The 26,356-nt window shown below is 45.0% G+C and overlaps 2 protein-coding genes across 2 annotated transcripts in view; one reads left to right on the top strand and one right to left on the bottom strand.

Annotated features, from left to right (window-relative positions):
- Positions 1-26,356, bottom strand: part of LOC135210722 (mitogen-activated protein kinase kinase kinase kinase 3-like) — a 365,691-nt gene that overhangs the window by 296,826 nt on the left and 42,509 nt on the right.
- Positions 7,929-26,356, top strand: part of LOC135210641 (mitogen-activated protein kinase kinase kinase kinase 3-like) — a 38,263-nt gene continuing 19,835 nt past the window's right edge. The window contains 3 exon segments of the mRNA XM_064243430.1: positions 7,929-8,066; positions 20,279-20,396; positions 20,399-20,425. Coding sequence (XP_064099500.1) covers positions 7,929-8,066; positions 20,279-20,396; positions 20,399-20,425 — 283 coding nt within the window.

Raw genomic sequence — 26,356 nt, 5'->3', positions numbered from 1 at the left:
GGGTGGTTACTGCGCTGGCCGATGTAGGGGAGGGGGTGGCTTCGATGCTGGATGATGGCGGGCTTTTGTGTCGTTTGACAAACATGCTAAGTGTCGTTTGGATCTTCTGCTTTTTCTTTTCATCGTAGATTTCTTTGTATGGCCTCATTACTTCTTGCATAGATCTCTCTATCCGGGCAAAACCGTTCAAACATTCGGATCCATTCCTTCCAATTTATGCAGCATTGTATTAAGCATTTGTATGGCTTCCGATAATCCCTTTACAGTAAACTTTCGTTCGGGCTCCTCCTCTTCTACAACTTCCTTTTCTTCCTCTCTTCTTTCTTCTTCAGCTTTCCTTTCTTCTTCTATTGCTAACAGTTCTTCATTTGTTAATTCCTCAGGTTCTTCACTTATCAGTTCTTCAATTCTTCTTCATCACATCCTAACTCAAGTTGCTTTGCCAAGCTAACATTTTTCCTCGGACGTTGCTTAATTCCTCTTCGTTATCGAAGCAACAAAATCTCTGAGGAGTGGAGAGATGGAGACTTCTGCTTATACAATTAACTTTCATCCCACCTTCATATTTCTTGATTACGTCCATCTTCATCTCCAACGTCAGTGCCTTCCTAGCTTGTTTCTTGGCAGAATTGCAATTTTCTGATGAGTCCAGACTTTCTCTTAGGGGCCATGGCAAAGGGTGTAATGAAAAAATGTTCCTGCTATCAATGTTACAGTACTGCTACAATGTCTAGACAGTGAGTGAGGTGGATTGGGATGAGTGTCTGGGATGCTGTGCTGCGGCGCCCCGTCGTAACTGTCATACCGCGCCGCCACGCACTACGCTACCGCGCTGCCAAACAGTAAACGCCGCCAAATATAAAAAATAGACCCCTGTCGGACACTGTCGTAAAGTACGGGTGGACGTAACTCGCGCAGGTCGTAACTCGGATGGTAACTGTGTATATATATATATACTGCGTCTTTGGGCCGTGGCCATTTGGGTTGGTGTAACATTCGTCTCCTATTCACATCCTCACGCCCTCCAATGGGCTTGTAAGGGCCTGCGGCAGTATATCTTTTATAATTATTTTTGGATGTTGCTTTGCCACATGCACTGTCGAACGTTTGCCGGGAGGAAACTTCGGAGGAGTGTTGTCAGAATTTTTGTTTTTTTTTTCTTGTTTTCCCGCTTCTGACACTTCCCTCAGTACCCCCCCCCCCCCCCCCCCCTTAGTTCTCATTCTCTCACCCGGTAAATCTTTCCTTATGGCGTTCTCTCCTTCGGGAGGGATTTCTTCTTTGCCCTCATTCACTTGCTTGTAGGGTGTGGAAGTGGGGAGTGGTTGGCAGTCGGGCGAACTCTTCACAAGGGCCTCCTCACTTCATAGGGCAATTACCCTCTAAGCAAGAGGAGGCCTTCTCTACTAATCATTTTTGCTTTTTTCTTTAGGTTGACAGGAGAATACTCTTTGTCGTCTCTGAATTGGTCCACGCTAGGATGTCATGAGTTTCCTGCTAGCTGGCCAACACCAACCATATTGCGACGACTGTTTGATACCCTTGACAGTGAGGCATTTGTTGACTGAATGCCCCACTTATAGCACAGAAAGAAATAGATATGTTTGAGGCTCGAGATGAGGATGGCAGGTTTATCCTTGCCAAGATTCTCGTACATGATGTGTTGTACAATGCTAGCGGCATTTTTTTTTTTTTATTTTTTTTTATTTCAGAAGCAGGTCTTCTGAAAGCTATTTAACTTTTATAATGACATATTTGCTTTTGATGGTTTTAATTGAAATAATATTTTTTCATTTTTTATTTAATAATAAAAGATATAGGCATCAATAACCTTTGATGTTCAGGATGCCAGGAAAACTTCCAATCATTCATTCATTCATTTCTTTAGGTTGACAGTGAGCATCGTAGGGCGCAGTAGCAGATGCCTGAATTGTCATTGGTGGGTGTTCCTTTCCTTTAGGATTTCAATTTTGGTACTCCTTATGGTGTGGCACTGCCTTGTGTATCTGTAGTTTGTCTACTCCTGCTGTTCCCCCTGTCTTGATTTGCCTCCTGTTTTCCTGATGACCAGTCACCAGGGCAGCTCCCGTTGTGCCACCTGCCCCAGCTGCCCTGATTTGTTCCTGGTAGTTCCTGTCGGCCAGACTGCCCCTTTATGTTTTCGTTCCTCAGCTGCCCTAGTCATTCCTGTGGCTATTCCTGTAGAAAACGCTAAAGAGGAGTTCGAGGAAGAAGCCCTGTGAGATGAGCACCTTTTTCAAACTTATCCTCTGCATCTTCTGCTGCCTTCTCTTCTTCTTTCCAGGCTCATCTATCGGTCGACGAAGAATAGGCTGCTTCTCCTCCCCTAAGAAGTTCCTGCATGGGCCTTCCAAGGGGCTGCTTCCCCCTTTCGGAGGATATAGTTGGTTCTCTAGCTGGCTCTTCCTGGCCTTCAGGCTTGGGAACCAAATTGCATACCTCACAGGATCTTGTGTTTTTGGGAGCCTTCGGGTGCGCAGACTTCGGTTTGCGCTCCGTTGCCAGTTCTTTGAAGTCCACTTCTAAGACTTGTGCTGTGTTGGGTGCTGAGACCTCCTAGTGCTCGATTTTCTATGGAATTTCAAGCATTCTGAACTAGTGTTAGAGAGACCCTTTTTCTTTTCCATATCCCAGTTTAGGCATAGGGTGAGAGAAAGAGCCATGACATGCAAGTGTCCCGGCTTTTCCTGCCAGTACTACACAGTACTCAGGCAGGGCCCAGTCTTGTGCCTCAGTCTGACTGAGCACTTGGTGCCATGGTCTCAGTCAAGCACCTGGAGAATCTGTTAGAAGATTTCCTGAAGAAGTCTTACTGAACTTAAGGGACTGCCTCTCTTCAGGGAGGCTGGATTCTCTTGTTAACACTTCCGGCTCGTAGGATGGGAGTCGATTCACCTTCTCTTAGAGTCTCATGTTTCGGGAGGCTCGAGGCATGGACCTCTTCGGAAGCACTCTCCGGTCCCGGTTTTCAGAAGTCTGCATCTAATACTGGTGCTGTGCCTGCCCTTCTTGGTTTCTTAGGAAGCCAAGAGGGGACTGCTCCCGATAGTCATTCTTCATGAGATTCAGGGAGTTTTTGTCATGCTCTTGAATTCCTTGGAATTGAGGGCCCTAGACTAGTGAGTTTTTTGAGTATCAGGGATTCTGCAGAATCTCGGGCGCTTTCCAAACCAGTGCCAGAAGGTTTGCTTTTTCATCTTGTTTAGGCACAGAACGAGATTAGGTGCCAAGACAAGTCAGGTGTTTCGACATCACCTGCTGACTACTTTGTCAGGTCCCATCCATAGTGATTTGAATTTTAGGGTCTGAACATGCAGGATAGCAGACATAGAATCCTCCCTTTTCGCTTTCATATCTCAAGGGGCTTCTGGCTCGAAGGAGATCGAGAGTATTTAGGGAGGAAAGCAATTGTTCATAGCAGGACGAGTCTGCATCTTGGCGGGATTTGCATGCTGAGCCAATACCCTGGTTGCATTCGTGCCATCAGCTGGTTAGGCTCAGCTTGCATGTCTTGGCTTGGCATACTTTCTATGCCAGGCCCCTGGTCACTTTCACACGATTGGCTCGGCTTGTTCACTAATGGATCAACTGAATCGAGTTCTCGGCTCTGTTCAGGTTAACTTTCCGCTCTTCTCAGGTTGGTGCTTCTGTGAAGAATCCCTCTTGCCCTCTGTCAAAGAACGCCATTTCCTTTTTCTGGAGAAACTTGGTCCTCCAGAAGCGCGCACTCAAATTCAATAGGACATCTTACCAACCTTTAAGGTGAAGGCTCATGAGGTTTGGGCTGTTGCTGGTTCTTGTGTTTTGACATATGTCTCTCATGGCTATTCTGCAGTCAACTTTTTAGAGATGCAAGTCATTCTTCACTTCATACTACCTTAAGGATGTCGAAAACTAATTTTGAAAATTGTAGTGCATTAGGACCTTATCCGTGGCTGGCATGGGTTTTTGAGGAAGTGTAAGGGGCTCTCTGTCCCTCTACTATCCCCTCGCCTTGAGTCTAAGGGAAGCCTGGGGTTACTTTATACCTGGAGCACCCACCAGTTTTAGTGGTGACAGTGTGGGTGACAGAATTGTGTGGTTATTCTGGTCTATCCCCAGGGTAAGGGCATCCTTTTTAAACCTTGCTAGCCATTGGAGTACTTCCCGTCGCTGTAAAGTTCCACTAAAGTAGGGGAGACCTAGGCTATACTGCTAATGCCACTACAGGTTGAGAGGAGCTTTGACCAGAGGCACTACCCACCTGCAGAGCTCTCTTACCAGGTAAAGAAAACAACAAGCATTGTGTTTTGGGAAGTAGAATATGTTCCATGTATCCCACCTCCTTTCAATGTGGAATCAGCTATGTAATTACTCGGTAAGTCACTTCTATAAATTTTACATTATAAAATAAAGCGTTATACTGTATACTGAACAGCCTTATTCCCCTATATAAACATGAGAACAATCTTTACAATAAATTCCAGGAGTGCAGTAAAATTTGGGAGTGTCTTGGCTAAAAACTTGACATTATTCTAGAATAGTTACATATTATCTTGGCTGCCCACCGTTCCAGTTCTTTCAAAGTTTTGTTATCCTTAATATATTGAATCATTAAAGAAAGTAACAAGGTTGTTGCAATCTACATGAAGGATGACCCAATCTCACAAAATAATTAGACGGAAAAAAAATTTCAAATGTTAATGAAAACAGCTGCAAATTATGTAGGCATGTAGTGAGGAAAAAGGAGATCTTTATTTCTCATCATATTAACTATTGCTATGTGTAGGTTTCCTAAAACATTGGAAAAATATTGTTATGTATTATTACTAATGAATGACTTATAGTATGTATATCGAAAGTAGCCATTTCATTGTCACATTTGATGTTAATTGGTGGACAAAATGGAATAAGTAGCTGAAAAAGTATATGGTACTTTTGTATCTCAGATAGACCAGATATCAGCATACCTAATAAATTAAGGGATAATAGGTGGAAAAATACTGCATAATTTATTTTCAGTTGATTCCAGAAACAGATTATTTAAAATGGAGATCCCTGGCACAACTAAATTGTTTTAGTAAAATCTTCCATAAAAGTTAGAACATTAACATGAATGCACAACTTCATTAGGTATATTAACATGTGGGAGGGTGGTAACAGGTATTAATTCACATTTTCTTACTAAAATGTTTAAGTTGCACTCATCTTCACCCTTGAATAAATCTTACCTACTGTTAATGATAGCATTTATCTCTGTGCTGATAAGTGAGGAGATAAGGGCTATATTTAACAGTAGATAAGTAGTCAAATAAATTGTTGATCAAAATTTATATTTTTCATGTGAACCTTGGAAAACTTATCAAGAAATGGAGGCAGGAGTGATGCTAACCATTTAGTTAAGAGATATGAAGGGCCCCTTCATTTGAAATAAAGGGATGTCATGAAATGTTTAGTTATGGACTTTTGTATACACATATAGATTAGGTAAAAATGGAAGACTTGATGAATGTACAGGCAGTCCCCCAGTTACGGGCGGACTCGGTTAATGGCAATCCGGTTTTATGGCGCTTGCCTAAGGTGCTGTTAATAGAGTTATGGCACCATAACATACCTAACATAAGTGGCATTAACTGGTTAATGGTGGTGTTTGCTTATCAGCACCCTGCCGAGAATGGACCCCTGCGATAACCAGTGACTGCCTACAATTCTGGTTACTGTAATTAGTTGAGTTTAGTTAAAAAAAATGAAGCTGAATGCAAGAAAAGTGATTAGGAGTTGATTCTTTATAGGTATCCCTCTCCATTATTATAGTTTGTTCCTACATCATATACAAACCTTCCATACTTTACTTATGATAGATTGCAGCTCAGCTGAAACTATTGGCTAATACATTCTTTTATATACTGAGGTGGTTAACTACTGGGCTGGTAGTTACCTGGCCGGCGGTGGGAAAGCACCGCCTACCCACCAGCTCACTGAGTCGTCACTTTGATTACAGCCGGTAGCAAGGAAAGAGCTCTTTCTTTTGCTCTCGCTGTCTTGTTGAAATTATTCATAATATTTTTTTTCTCTTTCTAGATAAACGCGAGTATGTTTGACAAAATGGTTATGCGTTCCTGCCCTGGTGTCCCGGGCTATAGGTGTGGGACTTTCATGAGCAGGATTGATAGAGACCCTCACTCCCTTTATATGTACATCTGGATCCCCCTTTGTGGAGTGTTGTACCTGGTCGCCTGCCCAGTAAGAAGAAGAGGGATTCTTCGCCTACGAGTTCTTCCTCGAAGACCAAACAACCCAGGCCTTCTGCTTCCTCGTCGGGGACTTGTCCTTCGGGACCTTCGGCGTCTCACTCCTCCAGGAGTGAAGCACATACGAGCGACAATTTAACTCCTGGCCAGCCTTTGAAAAGGCGAGGCCTTCCCGTTTCCCCTGGTGAAACGGGAAGGCCTGGCTTACCAAGACGTGCCACTGCCCGTGTGCGCCAACACGCGTCATCAGAGTGTTTTTCTCAAACACTCCCGCAGGCGTGCTCAGTCTCCAGTATCACGCCCATACACGCTCCCTTCTTCAGAGTGCTCTTCTTCTTCTACACACGCTACAAGACGCGCTTTTTCACCTGTAGAGCGTCAACGCTCTCCAGCGCGTTCTAACGCGCACGGTTCTAAGTGTTCTCCCGTCTGCCAGTATGAGACGTCTGAGTCGAAGTACCCGTCCTCGCAACTTCCATCATCTGCTCTTCCTCCTCCGGAGGTCCCATCTCCACCTTGGGATCCTCGTAAAGCTGCAACCCAGCCTTGCAGAAGGCGGCCATATAGGCTTTCGCCATTAATCAGAGGTCGTCAGTCCTCGACTCTTCCTCGAGAAACAAGGCCGCAAGCAGGCCCCTTCTCCTTCAAAATGCACCCTTCCTATTCCTCTTGGGTATTTGGGAGAGCAGTTAGGGGATTTACTATCCCTAAGCTGCCTCGAGTGCATAACGTCAGGCGAGAGGCGCTCTGGAAGCAAGGCATCCTGTGACTCCTCCTTACGAGTTGAGACCTCCAACTTCTCTAGGTTCTCGATCTCCGAGGGCGCGTTCCCTTGTAGATATGTATCATATCTCTCCCATCGAATTCAAACCCAGTGGAGATCCTCCTGACAGGGCTCCCACAGTGCTTGCAGAGAGGGCTCCTTCTCCTCTTTCTCCTCCAGCTTTGCCAGAAGCAGATACGCATCCTCCAACTCTACCTTCCCCCTTCTCGCAAGGGACTGTCCGATAGGGGCATGAGGAGCTTTGGAAGGCAGCGACGAATTGCCCTTGTGATTCCGAGCCTCCAAGGGCTCCTGTGGCTCTGGGGGCCTTGGCTCCCGGACCTTCTGCTGCCCCTCATGAACAACTAGAGACTCTGCCTTCTTCTTCAAGACTGGACCCCTCTCATTCATGCCTGGGTCCGTCAATGCAGAGGAAGAATGATTTTCACGAGGCAACCGACGATTCAGCTGGCTACCTTCCGGAACCAGCTGCTCCAGCTGTTCCGGAAGATGCGGCAGCTGAAACCACTTTTCGCGAGATCATGGGTCTCATCCGGAAGGTAAACGGCCTAGGAGAAGCTCCAGCTACTCTGAAAGGCCATACGTCGACAGTCGACATTCTTTGTCGCTCTTCTTGGGGTGCTCGGTCCAGGTTTGTGTTGCCCTTGTCATCTGACCAAAGTCGATAGACAAGTTTCAGCGAGGAAGGACTTGCTGCGGGCATCTCGGTCCTCTAAGCTACTCCTCTCTGCTTTCCAGAAGCAGAGGAAGTGTAATGTGGCCCAAGAGGCTGAGCCTTCACCTTGCCCATAAACCTGACTAACATCATTGGCACCTGGAGTTTCGCTCCAGACACTTCAACACCGAACTCGACACTCTCCTCCCAGGAGATGTCATAGATTGAACAAACCACGATGGTGGCATTGCAAGCAGCTTCATGGGTTGGACTTTTGGGTGGTATGGTGGGCTTTCTTGCCACCTCTGAGACTCCACAGCAGCCTGACAAGCAAGCGGACATGGCCGTCAGCTCCATGACCTCGTTTTGTCAGGAGGTAAGGCTATGGAGTTCTTAGTCCACCAGCTTGCCAAACCTTTGGGCCAACCTGGTGCTCAAGCGTAGGGACGCCATCTCATCAAGGCTTGATCAAGCTGTGGACCCTCAGGATGTGACCGACCTGAGGAATGCCTTGCTTCAGGGACCACCCTCTTTGCATCTTCGGATGTAAATGAGATGATCCTGAAACTTTAGGAGAGTGAGCCAGGATTCTTTGCTATACTGTGTAGCATCCTCCCGTGGCCCCAACTCCTGCTGTTTTTGCTCGACGTCACTCTGGCCCTCCATCCAGGCCTGATCCCTGTCCCACTGCCGCCTCCACTCAGCGGCCGACCTGAGGTCAGCAGACCCTTTTCAACCAGGGGTGGTTGAGGGGGGCAAACACGGCAAAAGGAAGAGAGTCCGCCGCGACCAGTGAGGAGGGCACTCCCCCTACTCTGCCACCTGTGGGGGGGATGCCACCTGCAAGCCAGGTGGACGAGGTGGGCCAGTACCACGAGGCGGAGGATTAGACACGAGTATCGCATCCCGTTCATCAACTCTTCCCCCCTCTCTGTTTGACCCCGAAGACGTCATCATCCTATTGTCAGGGATCGATGAAGGATCTCGCCCTTCAGGTGGAAGTTCAGGACATGCTGGGGAAGGACGCTCTCTAGTAGGTCCTCGAAGAGTCTCTAGGCTTCTTCAGTCGACTCTTTTCTTGTAAAGAAGGCGCCTGGAGGCTGGAGACTGGTCATCAACCTGTCAGCCCTGAACGAGTTTGTTCAGCAAACCCCGTTCAGGATGGAGACCCCCAGCACGGTCAGACAGGCCATTTGTCCTGGATTACATGGTGACAATCAGCCTAAAAGACACATACTTCCAGATCCCTATCCATCCGTTGTCCAGGAATTATCTTCGTCTTGTTGTAGTGGACAGTGTTCTAATTCAAGGTTCCATGTTTTAGTCTTTCCCACAGCTCCGCAAGTCTTCACTCAGGTGTTCACCCTAGTGTCGAACATGGGCTCATCACCAGGCATTCGTCTATTGCGTTACTAGATGATTGGTTGATACTGGCGCCCTTGGTGGAACTGTTTCATCTCTCCGAGACAAGGTTCTAGCATTTTGTCACGATCTGGGATCATGGTGAACTGCAAGAAGTCCTCTCTAGAGCCCTCCCTCTCAACGACTGGTGTATCTCGGTATGATCCTCGACACCATTGCAGGGAAAGACTTTCTGACACTGGAAAGACTGGAAAGCTTCCGAAGTGTCGCTCTGCCTTTGACAGTCCAGCTCTGCCCGCACTTCAGTGGCAACAGTTGCTGGGACATCTGGCCCTCGCTGGAATGCCTTGTTCCAAACGTTCAAATGCACCTTCGGTAATTTCACTGGGGTCTGAAGAATCGTTGGTCACAAAGTCGGGATTCTCCTCACGATCTAGTCCCAGTGGAGGAGAACATGCGCTCCGATCTCGAGTGGTGGCTGGAGACGCGAACCTGTTGAGGGGGCTCCAGTCTCCTCCAACCGATCTGCTCCTGTTCACGGATGCATCCAAGGAAGGATGAGGTGCAAACCTACTGCAACACCTGGCTTTGGGCCTATGGTCCAACCAGGAATGTCGGGATCATATCAACGCGCTGGAACTTCAAGCTGCCTTCCTGGCACTCCAGCTTCAGCTTTCTTCTGACAGGTCACTCGGTGGCGTTGATGAGCGACAACACCACCATAGTGGCATACGTGAACTGTCAAGGCGGTATTGTGTCTCTGCAGCTATGCTAACTAGCAGTGCAGATTCACGAAATGGGCGACTCTCAAACTCAGTAGGGTTGACACCTCGGTTCATTCCAGGCAAACGGAATATCATGGCTGACAATCTGAGCAGGAGGACAGATCATTGGCTTTGAATGGCCTTTGGCTCCTCAGATAGCGAACAAAGTCTTGACTTTGTGGGGTTCCCCAACGATAGACCTGTTCGCTACCTCTCTAAATTGGAAGCTGCCGATTTACTGTTCTCCAGTTTCAGATCCAGCGGCGCCGTTCAAGGATGCATTCCAGCACCCCTGGGACGGCCTTGAAGTCTATGCCTTTCCGCCATTTTGCCTGATCAGGTAGGTGCTGAATCGAGTGTGATCCACACCTTCTCTGTCCATGACACTAGTAGCGCTGAAATGGCCTCATATAGAAAGGTGCTCAGACCTTCTACTTCTGCTGGTAGAGACTTCGAGAGTGCTTCTGCCACTCCCCAACCTCCTATGCCAATCACATGTGAGAATCTTCCACAACGTTGTGAGCTTTTTACATCTTCACGCATGGAGGTTATCTGGCAGCTTCTCACAGCGAATGGCTTTTCGCAAGAGGCTTTGACAGCAACGTCAGGATACCTCAGGAAGTCTTCGTCTGTCTATCAGACCAAGTGGGCCATCTTCTGTGGTTGGTGTCATCAGAGAGGCTGGGTTTTTCTCCTCCTCAGAGTCTCTATCCCCTTGATTGCCGAATTCTTACTACTACCTCTAGAGAGAGAAGCTCCTTTCAGTCTTGGTTGTAAAAGGCTATCGCTTGGCCTTGAGCCATGTCCTCAGACTGAAGGGAATCGATCTCTCTTCCTCAGAGGAACTCTCTGTGCTCGTACAAAGCTTTGAACAGTGTTACACTCCGGTATTGGCAAAGCCTCCTCCCTGGGTCATCGTTGCTGTCCTCAGGTCTTTGAAGAGAGCTCCTTATGAACCGTTGTCCCTGGCATCTGATAGGGATCTCGCCCTGAAAACGGTTTTCTTCTCGCTCTTGCTTCCTCACGCAAGTCAGCGAGCTTCATGGCCTAGCTATACTGTCGCTCATACTGAGCGCTGGACCAATGCCTACTTCAGCTTCGTCCCTAGGTTTGTTGCGAAAACCCAGAATCCAGCCCAGGTCGATTCTTGGTTCTCTTCTTCCAGGTTGTGAGCCTGAGCACAATAACCGAAGACCCAAATGAGCTACTTCTCTGTTCTCTGAGAGCATTGAGGCACTATCTCCAATGGACCAGCTCTACTCAACCCACCTTACAACATCTCTTTGTAAGTACTGGCCTGTCAAAGAAGAGGGTTACGAGGAATACCATTTCACATTGGATTTGGGAGGTGAGTTTGCCGTACTCCCTCTCCTCCTCCTTCTCCACTTGCTGGGACCAGTTAAGGCTCACGATGTGCGTAGATGGGCATATCTACTCTTGCCTTCAAGAAGAACCTCTCTGTTAACCAGGTGATGGAAGCCAGCACATGGTCTCGACCTTCCTCCTTCACCAGGTTCTACCTTAGAGACTGTACCCATAGCTACCTCGACACAACTGACCTTGGTCCTGTGGTAGCCGCTCAGCAAGTGCTTTGGCTGCCTCCGTGCCCTCAGAGTCAGAAGTATTGAATTGAGGATCAAGGTTCCGTATCAGGCTGGGGTGAATGTGAGTATGACTGGCCTATTTTCTTTTCACCTTTCCCCCTTACTTGGGGCCACAGCATCGAAACCCGTTCTCCAGCATGATTTCGATACTGGTAAGCATTCCATGTTCGACTAGTGGTTGTTCTGAGACACACAGAAGTCAGTCTCCACACTCCTTTCCGAGGGGGAGTGTGCTGCAACCCAACAAACCCGTTATAATTACTATATAGCCTGGTTTTGGTTGCCAGAGAGAGTTCTACTCTCACGCCTTTGATACCCAGGCCGCCAGCCATCAGGTCACATTTACTATGGCTTGCGGGTGAGAATCCACGACCCCGAGCTATAAGCCGGGTCCTGGCATCCCGGGTTCCATTCTCGGCCAGCGAGACAGGGCTTCCATCCCTACCTAGGGTGAGTCCTCTAAGTAAAGGATGGAAGGTTTGTATACGGTGTAGGAACAAATGACATTTTTGAAAGTAAAATGTATTTTTCCCTATCCATACAAACCTGGAGTCCTTTACTTGTATGGCCCAGCCAAACACCCATCCCCTTGATTCAGGGTCGTCATCAAGTCCTGGCTGTAATCAAAGTGACGACTCAGTGAGCTGGTGGGGGGAGGCGTTGCTTCCCTACTGCTGGGCAGGTAACTACCTCGGTATTTAAAAGAATGTATCAGCTGGTAGTTTCGGCTGAGCTGCAATCTACCGTAAGTAAAGGACTCCAGGTTTGTATGGTTAGGGAAAAAATACAGACGCCGAGGCATTCTGGGTATATGTGCCCCGTGACCTGGTATAAATACCAATAGTCTCTGGATCGCACGAGTATAATTTAATTCTACCGGTTTCCAGCTTGGCGCGAGTAAATTTGTCATTTTTTCACTATTATCCACTTTGGTTATTTAAATATTGCTGTTTTCTTTTGAGGGAATTTAATTTTCATACATTCAACTTCCTGTCAGATATATACTTAGCTTAGCTATAGACTCCGTCGTCCCCGATAGAAATTCGAATTTCGCGGCACACGCTACAGGTAGGTAGGTCGGTGATCTACCGGCCTGCCGCTGGGTGGCAGGAATAGGAACTATTACCTTCTAAGGACAGATTTTTCTCTATCGTTTGGACTGTAAACATAAGTTTACGGTTCCTCCTGATTTGATTTTCGTGTTTCATCGCCATCGATCTTCTGGACTGTCTTTTGCAGGGAAGTACTGGGTCTTTGGTTCGGCATACGCTTTTATTAACTTTTTAATGAATTTCGCTTCAAAATTTCGAAGAAAATACTAATTGAAACTACCGAAATTATCGGTAGACACTCATAGTTTGCAATAAAGGGAATTATTAATATTTATTCATTATTACATGTAATAAAGGTTACAACTTTATTGAGGAAATATTAAACTTTATTTCTACTATTTAGGAAGTCAGAAAAGCTTATAACTAGTTACGCTTACTTTATAAGTCTTTAATAGCGTTTGTGCTAACGAGCAGTTTAGAGTATTAGCAGTACTAGTAGTTGTTGCATCCTCATCACCTTCTTACTCCACAGAAACTACAAATTTTATAATATGCAAATTTGAAGATAAGGATGTAGCTCAAAAGCGAGCTCTAAAAAAGGTAAGAAGTGAATATAGTGTTCCCATTGAAGTGGAGGGTGCGTCTGATCGCTCTGTCGCTCCCAGACCTAGACCTCTTCCAAGCTCCCAGGCCCAGAGGAGAAGGAATGTCGACAGTCGTACGGAGGTTACGGAGAATCCCCCCCCACGATCAGGCGTCCCTCGGCAGACTCTGTAGAACGTCCCAGACTGCCAAGTTCGCCATTGGAAAGGCGTCCTAAAATAGTGGAGGTGTGCGTTCTGATCGGCTCTGTCTCGCTCACAGACCTAGACCTCTTCCAAGCTCCCAGGCCCAGAGGAGAAGGAATGTCTACAGTCGTACGGAGGTACGGAGAATCCCCACCGGTCAGGCGTCCCCTCGGCAGAATCTGTAGCGTCCCAGACTGCCAAGGATCGCCATTGGAAAAGGCATCCTAAAAGAGTGCTTTTCGTCTTCCGATTCGTCTCCTCGAAGAAGTGGATGGAATTCCGACGAACTGTCGTGTCCGATCAAGAGGAGTTGGAAAGCTCCGACGTTGGACTCGAGCCCGGAACGTTTCCGGACGATCTCACCCTACGAGAGGAAAAGAGCCAAGAGGACCAATATCTCGATCTCCTACGCCTTCCAGAGCGCATTCTCCTATTCATGCAAAGAAAAGGAGAAACTGCGACGGACTTCCTACTTAAAATGCAGGAACAAATTTCCTCTTTAGTAGGAGTATTGAGAAAAGACCTTCCGAGGAGAAAGGACGATTTTCTTCCTGTTAAGAGATCTCGTCCTACGGGCGTTCTGGACTCCAGACTTATCTCCTCTACTCCTCGTACGAGTACAGAGACGAATAAAGAAAGAAGGACGAAAACTCATAGGATTGAGACGCAACATACGGACAATGACGAAGAGTGTCCGACGTCGGACAGAACCACCCAGGCGCTCGGCGCCAGAATTGGACTACTCGGACAGGAAAAAGTGTCCTACGCGGACGGCTCCAACCAGACACCATTCGCCAGACGCGGACAGCCCGGACAGGCGGATATTTCCTATGCGGACAACTGTGTCCAAGCGACTCGTGCCGATTGCGGACAACCTTGACAAGGCGGACAGCCTGGATTGGACAAAACGTCGTGCGCAGGCAACTCCGTCCTGGGCGACAGGCGCCAGAAGCGGACAAGACGGACAGGCAGAGGTGTCGTACTGGAATGACACCAGCCAAGCGCCAAGTTCCATAGGTGGACAGCTCGGACAAGACGACACGGTCCGAGACGGACAGATTACGTCCAAGCGCATTGCAAAACCAAACCGGACTTTCGGCAACGGTTAAGCACCAAGCGCCAAGATCTTCCTCAAAAGAATCATACGGAGAAATCAACCAGGAAGCGTCTCTTTATGATTTGGACCAGGAGCGGATTTCTCTGGACAGAGACGAAAGGTGCCGCACAGACGGCCGTCGTCCTGTTCACGATATGTCCGTTTCGGGTGGAAATCTCGCCGCAAGCACAGCTGTCTCCTGAGAAGAATGCAATATGTCGCACAGGCAGCCGTCATTCTTGTCAGGAGACTTAGATGAGATAGAGTTTTTTCTCAGGATCGTTTGCAAATTAAACAAGATTTGTACGAGCTCTCATTCATTGATTAGAGGCTCTTCCAAATAATAGAGGCATAGAATACGGCCTTATATCCAAGAGAATAAAAATTTGAGGGATTCTCTTCGATCCTAGAGTTTTCATTGCGATCTCTTTCGACTAATACTAATTCGTGTTTATTGACGAAAAGAACGAAGAGGGCAAGATTTCCTTTTCTCTGGATCGGAGAGGAAAGAATGTAGTAGCAAGACTTGCTGTATACGACTACTGAATGACAAGTCATATACCCATACCAGAGTTGCCTTTGTGGTTCGCTACGGAATTATCTATATCCTTACAGGTTTTTTCCTGGTAAGGACTTCGCTTAAAAGGTTTGTTACGACAATACCTACTCAGCTTCGGTATTTAACAAAGGTTGTTTGGCTTAAATTTGCATTATTAAGAGCTTCCTTAGGCTCGAGAATAATTGTATTATATTCCTTCATTGAATGAAGTAACTGGCAACTCTGATGAATGCAGTCAGGCAGCGAGCGAGACTGCCGGGCTGTCATTCTAAGGCCAATACTGAATACAGTACCATCCGGTTCTCGGTCATGATTAGTCGATTACATCTCTCTCTCCAACGGGATCGAATGGTTAACCGTATATCCCCCACAATCACATGGACTTAGTCTCGAATGGAGGAGATAGTTAAGCTAACACAAATAAATATTTGTCTGCTTTTGCTAAGAAGCTTTCAATAAGAAAGATACTATAAACCTTTCAATGCTGTTTACCGTAGGTAACATTATTAAAGGTTCTAAGCAGTAGAACATTATATTATATAATGCTGTCATGCTTATGAAAGCATGGCTTATTAGAATACATGCTTATGAGAAGATGGATGTAGTAGAGAATTCACTTTAAGACTACGGTATGGTCAAGTCTTTCGAGAAACGCACACAACCTTTTTAGAATCGGATATTGCTCAAGAGAAGATGGATGAGTGGGATGGGAACATTCTCTTCGTGGCAGAAATGGTTTCCCTGAATGGACTATACTTCGTATATAAGAGTTTTTTCCTACTATGAACGGAATTAACATGTGAAAGGAGGTCGGGTACCATAAAGGCACAGATGTTCTGACACATAACACAAAGAGATTAGAAGAAAGCGCCAGCCTGGCGCAAAGCGCTAGAAGCGCCAACCTGGCGCAATGCGCAGAAGCGCCAAGCCTGGCGCAAAATTGCGCAAGAACCCGAAGCGCCAGCCTAGCGCAAAATTGCGCCAGAAGCGCCAGCCTGGCGCAATGGGCCCAAGAGCACCACCAAGAGATTTTCTCGTTTTAGCGAGTTATTAACCTAAGAATCTAGTAGCCTCTCGGACAGCAGGCTCGGTAACGGCAAGAATCGTTCCTGATTTCGTTACCCTTTTTATCACTTAGGCCAATTCCCACGACTCTCTCATATCGCAAAGAGCATCGAGAATCTCTTTTTTCGCTCCTGTTCGCGTTAAAAAGAGAACCTATTTGGAAAACAGACAGGGAAACTTAACGATCCTTAAGAGGTTCGATGCAAGATATTTCATGTCCGTGAGAACCTTCTCGATCGACGATAATAATGTTAACGTATGTCTAACATTTATTGGAAAGAGTTGTGAGAACCTGCAGAAAGTCTTCTTCATAGATCTCTTAGCAAGGTAGAAGACGAACAGGCTTCCTATAGAATGCTTCCTTTCCTCGAAACCAAGAGAGGTAGCAATATACGCCATCTTTATTTTATAGAAAGGGGAATATACTATAGTCTTTTTTTCCCCTAAATATAAATGTAAATATAAATTCTTTACAGAATTTAAGATAAAGGGCGTCAAAGAAAGAGAGGATAATACTTTATGCCTCATTTTGGCTTCAGAGAGGTTGGATTCACAGAGGTCACGTTCTTCTCACAGCATGTTTTTGGAAGTCTTTTCCAAGAGAGTCTGGATATTCTATCAGCATCTATTATTAAATGGACCTTAACAACCTCTCCACTCTGAGTCTGTCTGCATGCAGACTGACCAGAAGTGGACATAAAATGAGAGGATTTTCAAGGTAGATGACAATAGTCATGGCCTAGACATAGAATTGCTGCAGATCGTGCTAGAGGGGAATGAGGAAACTGTCCTCTTCCGATACCTCTGTGAACCACATAGCGGTTTTTTCTTCCCTTTCAGAGGGAAGAATCACCTTTGTATATATCTGCTATCAAAGAACGCAGTAAAAGGCTATACTCTGTCTCTACAAAGGGAATTGGAGACAGCAGAGGATTAAGATCTTCGGGATCTTATACGATATATACCTTAATATGACAAGAGTAGATCATGTACTTCTAATGGGATTTTTTTTTTGGTGGCCACAAGATTCCATGTTTCCGACAAGATGGAACTGCTCCTCATCAAACTTCTTGAGAAATTTTTATGAGGGAACTCTTGTTTCTCTGGGTCCTAAACGACCAAGAAGACAAGTGGAATTTTTTGAGCATTGGAATCTCGCATCAGATTCTATGGAGACTAGTCAATGGGTTCTTGCCAGCATAGTATGTCTAGCAAAAGAACTGAAACCCCCTATTCCTGATTCAATTTGTTTTTCAGATAGAGGTTTCGTTGTCCAGGGCAGAGTACTTACGTTTTCATCTACAGTAGAATGGTTCAAACGTTTGCCTACAGAGTCTTTGGTATGCGATGACGGCTCGAATGCTTCCCAGAAGTGTTCAGAGGGATACAATAAAGAGCTAGAAATCAGGAGTACTCCCAATTTCAGCTCGGAGTCTCCTTCGACTTCAGGCTTCTTCCCTTCCTCGGGCAAGGATAGGGAAGATTCTGCAACGAGACATCCCTTCAACATGTAAGAAGAGATCTCGTGAGCACGGAAGTATTCAAGAAGGACCCTCCTGGAGGAAGACTCTTATCTCTGTACGGTTATTAGATCCTATACGTCTACTGGATGTAGCTGATTACAATCACCTCCCCTTACCGGAGAGACAAAAGCTCAAGTGAAGAATTTCTTCCACCCTTCTCAGCTCCTGATAAACGATTGTGGATGTTAAGGACTTTCGGACAATGTAGCGCCAATCAGGCGCCAAAATACCAGAACAGGCGTAAAGACGCCAGAGGAAGACAGTCCAAATAAACACTGTCATTGTCTGATGAGGAGAAGGAGCGTGCCTCCAGCCTGGCGCAGATGCGCTAGAGGCAAATAAATCGGAAAAAGTGTCCGATGTGGGCATCGCCAGTTTCCTCGAGACTCTTTAACAAGCTCGAAGCTCCAGCAAGTGGGGAGAAGTCAGCCAGGCGCGAGGCTCCAGGCTCCAGGCAGGCGCAAGGCGCTAGCCAGCGCCAGGCGCCAGGCAAGCAACATGCGCCACCAGCCAAGCGCGAGGCGTCAGACAGGCGCGAGGCGCGAGGCGCCAGCCAGGCACAAGCCAGGCTCTAGGCTTCATCCAGAAGAGATCAATTTCAAAGAAAGCCCTGGTCTTCTTTGGAACAGTGTGATCTCTAAAGCACTTCTTAAGTAACTTGATGATTCCTTCAAACAGCTGAGAATTAAAAGCGCTTGAAGTGCGAGCTTTTAACAATTCTTGTTCTTTCCATAACATATGTCGTGAGAGACATATTAGCTGTAATTTACGGGTGGGAGATGCAACTCTGTGTTGTCTTCTCTTTGCACGAAGGAGGTCAAGTTGACCTATGAGAGATCCTTCTCTCTTGGTTACGTGTCTACGGATACGTTGCTGGGATAGGGAGCCGACATGATCCTTAACTAGTGAGTTAAAAAATTTTATTTTAACATAAGTATACTATTTTCTTTGGGTTATTTGAAATGAGTTTGGGATAGCTCTTTTCAAATTAAGCCACAAACCCTACTGTTAGGATCAGGTGATCGGGATCGGTGTTGTGCTCCTTAATTATGCCAGTAGGCATAGGTGTTTTGTCATGTAAGTGGATAGGACCCCTCTGACAAATAACCATTAGATTCTGTCAAGTAAGTGGATAAGACCCCATTGACAGATCTACAAGAACTCTTAGCCATAGGTCACATCCTCGCTGAGGCTCTTGAGACGAAAACAGACTCCTAGCAATAGCTAGGAGGTCAACCCTTCGTCTAAACACATAGGAACCAAGGTTTATTTATTTATTACTACAACGTATGTTGTTTACCTGTCTAATCAGTATTAGCTGTCTCTTACCCACCGCCAAAGGTGCCAATCAGCTAAGTATATATCTGACAGGAAGTTGAATGTATGAAAATGATATTGTTATTGTACAATAAAGTTTCATACATACTTACCTGGCAGATATATACGATTAAATGGCCCACCCAGCCTCCCCTCAGGAGACAGGTGGAAGAGAAAAAATCTGTCCTTAGAAGGTAATAGTTCCTATTCTGCACCCAGCGGCAGGCCGGTAGATCACCTGACCTACCTACCTGTAGCGTGTGCCGCGAAATTCGAATTTCTATCGGGACGACGGAGTCTATAGCTAAGCTAAGATATATCTGCCAGGTAAGTATGTATGAAACTTTATTGTACAATAACAATATCATATTGCTGTTTTCTTGAGGAATTTAAAGTTTCTATGTCTAAGTCGGTAATATTATTTCTGCTAGTCATACTTTTCGTGAAAGCATCCTACAAGAGACCTCCAAGACTAGAACACCCATCAGATACAGGGAAACTAAGCTGAAATCATGGCACATTTCATCTTAATGATAGAAAGTTTAGAGATTCACTGTTCCTCACAACAGAGCTGATGTTTCCTCTGGTGGGTAGAGATAAGGGACCATGCAATTCATTGATAATCAGAAAGAATGTGCATAGAATGATCACAGAAGAAAAGGCAACAGAATAATGTGGGGTGACAAGTAACATAAGGTATAGATGAATAGATTCTGTATGGATGTGGAAGTACAAACTAAAGATCTGTTCTTATGACATCCTTTAACCTAGAGTAATCACTATCACTACTTTTGGCCATCCTAGACATGAAACTACTTGATCATTCAAGGTTAAAGGATACTCTAAGAACAGGATTTTAATTTGTAATTTTGTAGATGTACAGCATGTACAGGCATTTGTCAGGGCATGGCAGGAGTTCAGTTCCCAGCAGGGAGCTGTAAGCCGAAAATCGCCTTAACCCAAATCATCATAATTAAAATGGGAATAAATAGCACTTACAGCGCTGTTACAGTGCAGTAAGTCGGGTTTACAGCACCGTAAAGCAGGTAACGGTGAAGTAATTCCACTTATGGCACTGAAAAATTGTGGTTAACAGCACCATGAAGCAAAAGATGTAACCCGCGCACTGCCTGTAGTTACCCGATATGTTATTTTCTTCTCTTTTAGCTTTGAATACAGTGTGACTTCGAGTTATGTTGCAGGCAAGAGGGTACTATGTAAGAACAAATTGTAATACGAAACCCATAATGGGAAGAATCTCTAAAATCATACAAAGTAAAGCTACAAATAAAAGAAAATGTCTCAAAGATGCAACTTACCAAAAATGATGGTTATGGTAAAGATGGCTTTTGTTGTCAGCATGTTCATATTGTATGAACTAAAGCACAGTTGATGTGCAAACAAGTTTTTAAGATGATATAATTATCCCCCTCATTTGTAGTTTTTTCTAGGTGATGATTCACCATTATTCAGCAAGAAATCCTCATGATGAAGGACTGCGGCATCCAAAACATAGTGGCTTACTTTGGAAGTTATCTTCGCCGGACCAAACTCTGGATATGCATGGAATTTTGTGGTGGGGTTCTTTGCAGGATATATATCACAGTAAGTAACAATTATGTTATTAGTACTTGTCAGTTCTGATTATAATTAACATTTTAGTAGCATGCACCTCATACAGTGGCTTCTCTTTGTCTGAATTTGCAGATTGTTCAGATTAACTAAATGTATGTAATAGAGTTTAGCTAATGAAGATACCAAGTGATACCAAAACAGTCAAGCATAAATGAATGGTCACTTATGCTAGAGATGCTTTAGAGGTAAATGTGCATGGCAGTGTTGCTGCAAGTATGGTTGCTGAGTCTTGACTAATTTCATGTATGTTAGCCTAAGCTAGCCCAGTAAAGGATTTAGAAATGAAAGAATAGCATTTATTTATATTTCTTTCAACATTTTTATTATTGATGATTGTAGGGCTAAATCAATTTATCTGATACTGACAGAACAATTCTCTCTTGTTCGTAGTGAAATATGTAGCCATTGCCCTTTGATGTATTGAGTATTCCTCAGTGTGAGTTGGAAAAGTCGTTGGAACTTGATAACAAGGTGGTTAATTGGTGGAAGGCAGGTGAGAGGGAGATCACCCACTCACTTGCCTCAAGCAACACTTTTTATTCAGCTGTAGTTGAGGCATTGTGGTGCTCTCCGACCAACTTGAAGGTTGAAGTTTTTTCATCTTTTTATTGTATTTGTGATGTATTTGTTTTTCCGTTCACCTTGGGTGTGATCTAAAATTGTGGTTAAAGGTGTGAAGGATGTAAGCGGTTGTATGTCTGCCTTATATGTCTGTAGACCCCTAGGATTTTGCTTGCAGATTCCCGTGCCTCACTAAGTTGCTTTGCAGATTGTCGTGCCTCCACTAAGTTGCTTGCAGATTCTCATGCCTCGCTAAGTTGCTTGCAGATTGTCGTGCCTTGCTAAGTTGCTTGCGGATTCTTGTGCCTCACTAACGTTGCCTACAGATTGTTGTGCCTCGCTAAGTTGCTTGCAGATTCTCATGCCTCGCCGGCGTTGACTTCTGATATGTTACATGTTTCTAAGATTCGTAATTCTTCGGATGGTATGGGATCATCTTCTCTCATCATTGGCTATTCGCTGCTACCATTGTTGGGGCTGGGCCTTCGTCTAACAAGGTTATAAGGACCGTGATATTATACGCAAAGGTCGGTTGGTGCAAGTCCCATCCTCATTGGGGTATCATGGACTGCGATGATAATTCTAAGTTTCATTCAGTCACTTCTCCTGATGTTAGGGTTTAGTCGTTTGAATCACACAGAACAAAAATAAGATATATTTCTTCTATCTTACATCGTGAAGTGACCTAGAGAAGATTTGATAGGTCTTCCAATGAAGAGTGCTAACTGAAGTCTGATATACAATTCGGTTTACAAGATCATAGGTGAGCAAACACTAGCTCAGCATACGAACATACACACAGATGAACATATCAGACAAAAGTCACGTAGGACGATTTTGGGTTATAGGTCAACATGGTTTTCTCAAGCACGAAAGCATTGCCGACGATTCACACAACAATAGATTTGATGACTACAGGTGCCTACTAATTAGGATGCTAATACAACATGTCAAGGCTTAGTCAACTTTACATTATCACTGCCTATCACACTCTTGCAAGCTCAATGTGACCCCTTTGGGTCATTGGTTTAACTAATACCATAGTTTTTAGTTTTTATATATGGAATAACACATACATTCCACATATAGTATATGTAAAAACTACACATGGAGTACCTCCAGATCATTTTGTTTTTTTAATAGTTGGGTACTGGGTAGTGGTGTTTGTTTTTAATTTGGCGATAGGCAACTTCATTATTATTCTGGTTGTTTGTGGTACTGAGCCCAGGGCAGGGGAAACATAACTCTGTCAGCAATCAGAGCACTCCTTCGCTTCAAAGGATCCCACTCAAGTAGCGACGACTAGGCTATACCGCTCGCTGCTACAAGTTGAGGTGAGTGACAACCAGAGGCAGTAATTTCCCGCAGCTACTCTGTCAACAGGTTAAGGAACCAGCAAGCATATTTACCAATGCTACCTCTTACAGTGGTACCTCGACATACAAAATTAATCCGTTCTGAGGCGGCCTTCGTATCATGAGCTTTTCGTATCTTGAACCGCATTTTACAAGTAAAATGCCTAATCCGTTCCAAGCCCTGCAAAAAACACCCCAGTAAATTATATTTCCAGGCTTACAACACATGTTCTAGGGTTACAACGACCGATCCAACGGAAGAATATGACTCCAAAAAAAAGGCAAATACTGTACATACTTGAGTAATATTAAAACAACTGCATGTAATGTTCAAACCCATTTTTACTGCATATATTAGGACTAGCATATGTCCCTTAGCAATAAGCCGAGCCTGTGTTAGCAGTTGCTACTGTAGCCTAGTCTATGATTCTGACATCTAAACCTAAGAGCTAAAAGCTTAAGTTGATGGCAATAAATTTATAAATAATCAGTATGTACTCATTTCAAATAATTATTAATTAATCATTAACTATAATACACAAAAAAAAAAAAAAAACCTTCCAACCGTTTTGTTTACATTCAGCATTTACGAGTACCGAACGATCGCCAAGCACTTTTCCTAACACACAGTAATCCATAAATTTTCATTCTCTCTTCAACTAATGAAACTACCAAACAGCATAATAACCATTAATTTCTATTCTGTTTATTCTATCCTTTACCTAATGAGATACCGAGTTACTGACAGCTATAATGAAACATATACGTAATATTAAAACAGAAGAAGAATTCTAGAAAATACGTTTTTCATACAATCAACTTACCTGTCAGATATATACATAGCTAAGACTCCGTCGTCCCCGACAGAAATTCAAATTTCGCGGCACACGCTGCAGGTAGGTCAGGTGATCTACCGCCCTGCCCTGGGTGGCAGGACTAGGAACCATCCCATTTTTCTATCATATTTTCTCTGTCACTTGGAATGTAAACAACATTTGCAGTTCCTCCTGACTTGATTTTTGGATTTCATCGCCATCAATCTTCTGGGCTATCTTTTGCAGGGAAGTACTGGGTCTTTGGTTCGGCATACGCATATTAATTTGTTTTAATAACTTTGGCTTCAAAAATTTCGAAGAATTGTTTGCGTGTAACTACCGAACTTTTCGGTAGACACTCACATAGTTTGCAAGAAGGGAAATTTTAATATTTATTCATTAATAACGTGTAGTAAATGTTAGAATTGATTTGAGGAAGTTTTATGCTAACCCTTCCTTCTTGAGGAAGTCAGAAAAAATAGAATTTGTTACGCTTCCTTTAGAAGTTTTTATAGCTCTCGTACTAACGAGCAGTTAGAGCATTAACAATACTAGTAGTGTTGTATCCTCATCTCCTCTTACTTCACAGAATCTTCAAATTCATATTGCAATTTGAAGACAAAGGAATGTAGCTCAAAATACGCGCTATTGAAAGGTAAGAAGTGATTTTAGTGTTCCCCTTTGCAGTGGAGGGTGCGTCTGATCGGTCTCTGTCTCGCTCCCAGGCCTAGACCTCTTCCAAGCTCCCATGCCCAGAGGAGAAGGAAAGTCGAAAGCCTTACGGAGGTTATAGAGAATCCCCACCGGTCAGGCGTCCCTCGGCAGGTTCTGTAGCACGTCCCAGACTGCCAAGTTCGCCATTGGAAAGGCATCCTATAATAATGAGGGTGCGCCCGATTGGCTCTGTCTCGCTCTCAGGCCTAGACCTCTTCCAAGCTCACAAACCCAGAGGAGAAGGAATGTCGAAAGCCGTAAGGAGGTTCAGAGAATCACCTCGGTCGGGCGTCCCCTCGGCAGATCTGTAGTAGCGTCCCAGACTGCCAAGGATAACCGTTGGAGGTATCCTATAATAGTGATTTCGTTATCCGATTCCTCATCGAAAGGGGGAAGTTCTGACGAATTTTCGAGACTTCTAAAGTTATTAGAAATCTCTAAGTAACTGGATTATATCCCGGAAAGTATTACGGAAGTATATCCCCTCCTTCCCCTAAATCGGATAACGGAGAAGTAAGAAGTAGCTGTGAAGATCCTGGGAAAGTTACTACAGCAGATATCTTCGTTGATTGGAGTACTAAGGAGGGTCCTTCTCGGAAAGAGGACCTCTTCCTTCTGGAATCCCGTCCGCTAGAAGTCTCTGAGAACTCGGACGAGGCACCTATCAAGAGTCTTGGTGGATAAGGAGAAAGAAGTTTCATACGAAGAATTTTCTTGAAGATGCAAGATATTATCTTTCTCGCAACAGACTGCTCAGGACCGCTTCAGAAAAAGCGTCGTGCGAGAGTGTTTCTCTTCTTCTGCTTCTCCTTCACTTATATGAGGGTGGAAAGACTCGGATCTTTCCAAGCCCTGAAAAGGCTTTGGAAGACTTCTTTGAACTCGAGCCAGAGCGCTTCACTGATGAAGCTCCTCCTCGATCAAGAAAGTGAAGTTGTGTCGACGTCCCCCTATATGGACGTAGCGGATCGTACTCCTACGAGGTCTCCCTCCCCTCCCATTGAAGAAGGCGCGGGAGAAGCTTCTAAGAGTATCCTACTGGCTGTTCAGAGAAGCTAGCCTCCTTGGTAGGAGTTATGGCTAGACATCCTCCTCGTAAGAAGGACGTTTCTCTTCCGATCAAGAAGTCTCGTACTCTCTCTCTCCTGCCAAAAACGAGGCGTCTTTCAGACATGAAGCTTAGTCTTCTAAAACAAGTAGAGGAAGATTTCGGTTTTTTTTTTTTTTTCTAGTCAGAGACGCGAGAGAGGATATACCAGACAAGATGTCGCACAGAGGATACCAGCTAAACGTGAGGCGTCTTCCAGGCGCGAGGCGTCACACCGAGGTGTGGAATCAGCCAGACGCGAGACTATAGCCAGGACTTATTACGGACGTGTAAGCTTCATCGAAGCACGAGGCGCCAGCCAAGTTTTTGGCGCCAGCCAGGACGCAGTTGAGTGCGAGTCGTCTTCCAGGCGCGAGGCGTCTTCCAGATGTGAGCAGTCAGCCAAGCGCGAAGCGTCAGCCAGGACGCTCGGCGGACGAGAGGCTTCATACAGGCACGAGGCGTCTTCCAGATGCGAGGAGCCAAGGCTCCAACCAAGCGTCAGCCAGACGCCAGGCGCCAGGATCTCAAGCTTCTTGTGTTTGGAGATAGCTTTCACAAAGACTCTCCTATTTTGAGATTTTGTCACAAGATCAGTTGGTTTTCCTGACAGGGACACAAGATGTCGCACAGGCGACCGTAGCCATGTCAGGAGGGACTGTGACAGTGGGAAGTTTTTCTAACTAGAACAATCTTCTCATGACAGGGAATTAATGTTCGCCCTAAGCGACTTCATCTCTGTCATGAGGGTTTGTTTCGGAGAAATAGTCCCTCTCTTTGTGAAGAGAGGCTCTCTCCTTAGGTGACTCCCTCTCTTCTACCAACATTTGGAACAAGAGATGGAAGAACATAATAGACTAGGAAGTCAAGGAGGGTGCAGGTCTTTCAGATTACAAGACCTTAGCAACCCGTTTCATTACAGCTTTATGTCCATGTAATAGGAACTGGAATGATTCTCTTCGATCCTTGCTTCTTGTTAGGGATCTCCTTCGTCTAACAATAAATTGTATTACAAAGATAGAAATTTTTCCATTCTCCTCGCCTCGGACGGAAAGAAAGAATGTAAAGAAAATCATCCTTTAGACTACGGTATATCAAGTCATAATGCACACACCGAAGTAGACTACAGTTTTCTTAACATCCTTACATATGTTTTCCTAGATTAATGATGTTTACGTGAAATGTGCAGCTTTATAATGGATTCTTATACGGCAGAGCACGATATGAGATAATTATCTCATGCTTTTTAGAAACGCATGAAGTCGGCATAAATCTTTTTTAGAATCGAATTTTGCTCAGGAGAAGATGGATGAGTTCGATGGGAAACATCCTTTTCGTGTCAGAAGGAGGTGCCCTGATGGACTATAAT

This window comes from Macrobrachium nipponense, chromosome 4, assembly GCF_015104395.2.
Source record: "Macrobrachium nipponense isolate FS-2020 chromosome 4, ASM1510439v2, whole genome shotgun sequence".
NCBI classification, from domain to species: Eukaryota; Metazoa; Arthropoda; class Malacostraca; order Decapoda; family Palaemonidae; genus Macrobrachium; species Macrobrachium nipponense.
This window is presented reverse-complemented; position numbering and strand designations above follow the sequence as displayed.